We start from the raw sequence: 5,248 nt of genomic DNA, 5'->3' as shown, positions 1-5,248 counted from the left end.
TCAAAAAATTATCTAAATACATAATTTATTTTATCATATTTTTTAAAATTTCCTATATGATGTATTTTGGAATGTATCCGAATTCCACCAAATTTAAGAAATTTTTATAATTTAAAAAAAAAAGAATAAAATATAATTAACATTATGAGATTTGTATAATCCTTCTTTATTTATTTTTTCGTCCTCTAATATAGGAATTGGAGAAACAGTATGCTCTCCCCCCCACCTCCATCCCTTAGCTAATACGTACTCATTGTAGGGCTTATTCAATTTATTATATGATTCTTTTTGTACTACATTCTACTTGCATGGCATAATAGCTATGCAAAGAGTCGAATTATTTTTTTATATTTCTTTTTTCAAACACTTTCAAGTAGTTTATTTTAGTTGTTACTTTTTTACCTAGTTTTAAAATATGTAATAAAATCAAGGAATTGATGTTTGATTTCAAATTGAAAATAGTATATGGTTTCATCCTCACTTTTTGCAACTCTTCATTTTTCTTTTCTGAACAGAAGGAGCCACATTAGCGAAGGTAGTTTTTGAGTTATGAATTTTGATTGAATTCACTATTTTCGACACAATACATAAATATGAAATTGAAAAATCATAAAAGTTCAACAAATATTAAATTCTAATCCATAATTTCAAAGATATAGTGACTTCAATTCATGAGTACTAAGAACTTTAAAAGTCAAACCTATTAATTTTTAAATTGTGGATCTTATAAGACTTATAAAAAAAAGTGCAAAAACCGATCTCCAAAAAAGGAAGGAAAAAATGAACCCCTATGTCTGTTTATGAAGAAAATCAATTTTTTTAAAACAAAACCGACCTACGGATATCGATATTTTTAGCGCAAAAAAATGAAATATTACAAGCCAACCTCCCGAAAATATTACACAAGTACTACTTGGTCTTTCTTTTCTTTATAACTCCACCCTAAAATTTATGCCTAACCAATAAATGTTAGCTTGGAAAAACGTTTCAGTCGTATTGAATATTGAATATTGATGATATGAATTTGGTCTAAGACGAACTTAAAGGGGTTACATAAACAGTAAGCATTCATACCAATATACCATTGACTCAAATTAAATCTGCTTGGATTAGAAGAACAGTTGTTGTTTTTAAAATAAACAAATAAATAATAACAATAATAATAATAATATACATTTTGTTAATAAAAGTTCCCGAGGTATGCATACGAGACACACTAAACTCTCCTCAAAACAATTTTTTTTTTCCTATTTATGATCTCATATACCAAAGGAACGATACAGCTTCTACCTAAATATTGTTAGGAAATGGAATAACTAAGATAAATACCAAACAGTTCTAAATTAATTATCATTAAATGTTATTATTAAAATGAAACCATTATTATCCTTATTAGATTATACGTTGGAATGGTACGATGTTCTTTACAAAGGTTAGTTGTCTTGCAGATAATCTGCAAATTATAAACCTCAAATGCATAGCACGACTAATTAAATAATGTTGGAAAAAGTCAAATATGAAAAATTGACAATACTCCATTTGTTTTATTTTTACTTGATTCATATTAACTCGATAGTAAATTAAATTTGACTACTAATATCTTATGTAGTTAATTTTTTCTTGATTTTCTAAATTGACAAGGAAAATGAAAAAATATATTTTTAATATAAGAATCAAGAAAAATTAAACGGAAGAATTAGTTTCTTGCATGCACTATTTGTATATGCAATAATAATTTCAATAATTAATTTTAATAAGTCAGAAATTGAAAGAATCTATATATAAAAATAAAATAAATAGAAAACTTGCCAGCTTAAAACTCGGATTTTAATTCTGTACTTCCATGTGTGACGTGCCTAAAGTCAAAGTCAACCTATTCAATAAATATTTACTTTCGTAAACTGTGAATAAATTTAGATAACTCGACTTACCCTATAAGAAAAAAATTCTATAAATACGGATCATTTGTGTAAGGATTATAGACATAAGCAATTTCATCTTCTTTCCCCCTCATAACATGATAGCTTATTCTTTGTCATTTTCATTATAGAAAATCAATTCTATTCTTTTAGCTCTAAATATTATGAATAACCTTCAAGTTCTCTCTATTTTACTCTTTTCACTCTTTTTGACAAAATGTTACTCTCAACAAGATTTTCTCTACTGTCTTTCTAAATACTCTGAAATCAACGTTACACGAAACATTTACACCCCAAATTCTCCAACTTATTCATCTATCCTAGAATACGCTCAAAAAAATCCTAGATGGATGAATTCTTCACATCCCAATTTCATAGTCTCCCCTAGAAAAGAATCAGAAATCAAGCCGGTTATTCTTTGCGCAAAAAAACTAGGCTTGCAAATTAAAATAAAAAGCGGTGGCCACGACTATGAAGGCATATCTTTTCGCTCTGAAATCCCGTTTGTTATGCTTGATTTAAGCAATCTCAACAAAATCGAGATTGATTTAAATGAAGGAACAGTTTGGGTTCAAGCCGGGGCGACCCTCGGCCAGCTTTACTATGCAATTGCTAAAAAAAGTAATGTGCATGGTTTTCCTGGTGGTGTCTGTTTCAGTATTGGCACTGGAGGGATTATTAGTGGTGGAGGGATAGGTACTTTGATGAGAAAATTTGGGCTTGCAGCTGATAATGTTGTAAACGCTCGCGTAATGGATGTTAATGGAAAAATTCTTAACAAGAAGAACATGAAAAAAGATTTGTTTTGGGCAATAAGAGGAGGTGGAGGAGCAAGTTTTGGTGTTATTTTAGCATGGAAACTCAAACTTGTTCGTGTTCCGGAGAAGGTAACTGTTTTCACAGTTTACAAGAGGTTAGAGGGTAACCAAAATCTCCTCAAAAAATGGGAAAACATAGCACATCAACTACCTGATAAATTACTTATCAGAGTAGTTATACAAAATGATGGAACAGGGAATGACAAATATGTTGAAATATTCTTTCAATCACTATATCTTGGACCTGTTGATGAGTTAATTCCATTGCTCAAAGAGAAATTCCCTGAATTTGATTTGGAGAAAAAAGATTGCTTTCAAGAGCCTGTTGTGGATTGTAGTAACAGGCCTTGCATTAAAAAAGAATGTCGTGAATCTTCCTGGATTGGATCAGTCTTGTATTTCTATGGCAGGAGAACAAATGAGTCGCTTGAAGTTCTGCTAGAAAAGAGTATTCCAACAAACAAGAACTATTTTAAAGCCACATCTGATTTTGTGAAGACTCCAATTCCGAAACGTGGTTGGGAAATGGTAAAAAGACTGTTTTTGGAAGAAGAAAGACCTCAGATGATAATGGAGCCACTAGGTGGGAAATTAGATGAAATCTCTGAATCTGAAATTCCTTTTCCTCATAGAAAGGGGAATTTGTACAATATTCAGTACTTGGTCAACTGGGGCGATAACAGTGAGAGTATATCAAGCCAGAAGATAGCATGGATGAGGAAACTGTACAAGAAAATGGAGCCATATGTTGCAAACTCTCCAAGAACTGCTTATTTGAATTATAGGGATCTTGATTTTGGAACAAATCAAGAGGACTACAGCTATTCCAAGGCCAAAATATGGGGTGAAAAATATTTTAGTGGCAACTTTGAGAGATTGGCTAAAGTGAAGAGTGAGGTGGATCCTAAAAATTTCTTCAGAAATGAACAAAGCATTCCACCTTATCATAATGATAGCTGAAGAAAACAGGATTGCATGGAAGGGCAGAAAATAAAAATCAAAGTTGTTTGAAGTCTCATGAAGATTAATCCCTTCTATTTATTTTTTTTCGAATGCAATAAATGTATTAGTATGTCCACTTTATCACATCTTAATTTGCAAAATAAATCTTGAATGTTTTTTATTTCTTTGTTCTAAGTAATATTTTACCGAAGGAACTGCCATAATATATTATCAAGATTGAACTGTTTTATATACAATTACTTCATGTCTGAATTACGTCTTCCAGAAAATAGTACTAATAGCAAGAGCAAACACTATTAATTAATGTAGAATTCTGTTTAAACATTAATCCCTTCGTTCAAATTAGTTGTCATATTTGCTTCTGAAACGTCAATTTATGTAAACTTTGATCAAATTGGCATGATAAAAATCGCAACTGGTACCTTTTTCGTATAGTTTGAATAAATTTTAATATTAAATATTGAGTTGATCTTTATTCAGGTGCTAACCCATCACCCAAAGATTTCAAAGTATTGAGCAAAGTCTTTATCAAATTTACAAAAAGTCTAATGTAATGCGTTCATACTTATCTACATCCGGGTTTTTTTCTTGTTGGAAAAAAGATACCGATTAATTTCTTTTCTTTGCGGACCGAATTCAAGCAGAAAATAATAACAAAGAAATTAAAGAGAAAATCCAATGTTGAGAAAATCACGAACCATCCAGAAAAATATTCACTATATGAAAATCACAATATTTTTTCTCACACACCCTAATTCCTCAAATACAATCCCCAGAAAAATCTTTAAGAGAATTATCTCTAAACTTCTTCTCTAATATACAAAAATTTTAATTTTTGATGGTGTTTTAAACCAAAAGAGCAAATCTCAGTACAAAAAGATTAGCCAATTTTCCTTTTCTTCAATGCGGGGAAAAATGCTCTTTTAACTCTTTCTTCTTTTTCAAAAAAACAAGATCAACAGTTCTCTCTTCCTCTAGTCAATTATTTGAGCCTCCTTTTGTTAGTAATTAATTAGCAAAAACTAATTAGATCTCAATTAATTCTAATCTAATACTTCCTCCGTTCCTTTTTATTTGTCAAATTTTAACTTGGCACACCTATTAAGAAAATAATTACTGATATAGTGAGCTTACTATTTTACCCTTTTTAATTGATAGAGTTTTAAACATATTTACTCACTACATTTTTCAATGTTAATAAATTGAGAATATTATAGGAAGAAAAAAATTATCTTTTCTTGATTTTATCAAAATTGATAAGTAAAAAAAAAAAATTAAATTAAAAAATATTTGACAGTAAATAAAAATTATAATATGTGTCAGGCCTTTTTTAAGTTTTTCACATTCCATTACAGCAGAAAACTGGCAGATATAAATGTCCGTGCAATATGGTGCCTTTATGAAGTCAACAAATCGTCGAGTTTTTTGCCAACGATATAGTTTTAATATTTTGAAAGCTTAATTCTTGGGGACTGGTTGGCACACCTTATTAATTTGGCCCAAGAAAATGTTATTCCCTTCACCAACTTGCGTGCACATTGGATTTTA

At 30.0% G+C, this 5,248-nt stretch overlaps 1 protein-coding gene across 1 annotated transcript; it reads left to right on the top strand.

Annotated features, from left to right (window-relative positions):
- Window positions 1–2,023: 2,023 nt before the first annotated feature.
- On the top strand, window positions 2,024–3,894 carry LOC129873348 (berberine bridge enzyme-like 22). The gene has a single exon (XM_055948425.1). It carries the CDS (start codon window positions 2,084–2,086, stop codon window positions 3,695–3,697), a length of 1,614 nt encoding a protein of 537 aa, XP_055804400.1. The 5' UTR covers window positions 2,024–2,083; the 3' UTR covers window positions 3,698–3,894.
- Window positions 3,895–5,248: the final 1,354 nt, after the last annotated feature.

Source organism: Solanum dulcamara, chromosome 11 (assembly GCF_947179165.1).
Source record: "Solanum dulcamara chromosome 11, daSolDulc1.2, whole genome shotgun sequence".
Classification (NCBI taxonomy): domain Eukaryota; kingdom Viridiplantae; phylum Streptophyta; class Magnoliopsida; order Solanales; family Solanaceae; genus Solanum; species Solanum dulcamara.
The sequence above is the reverse complement of the archived record's forward strand: the minus strand, read 5'-3'. Positions and strand labels throughout refer to the sequence as shown.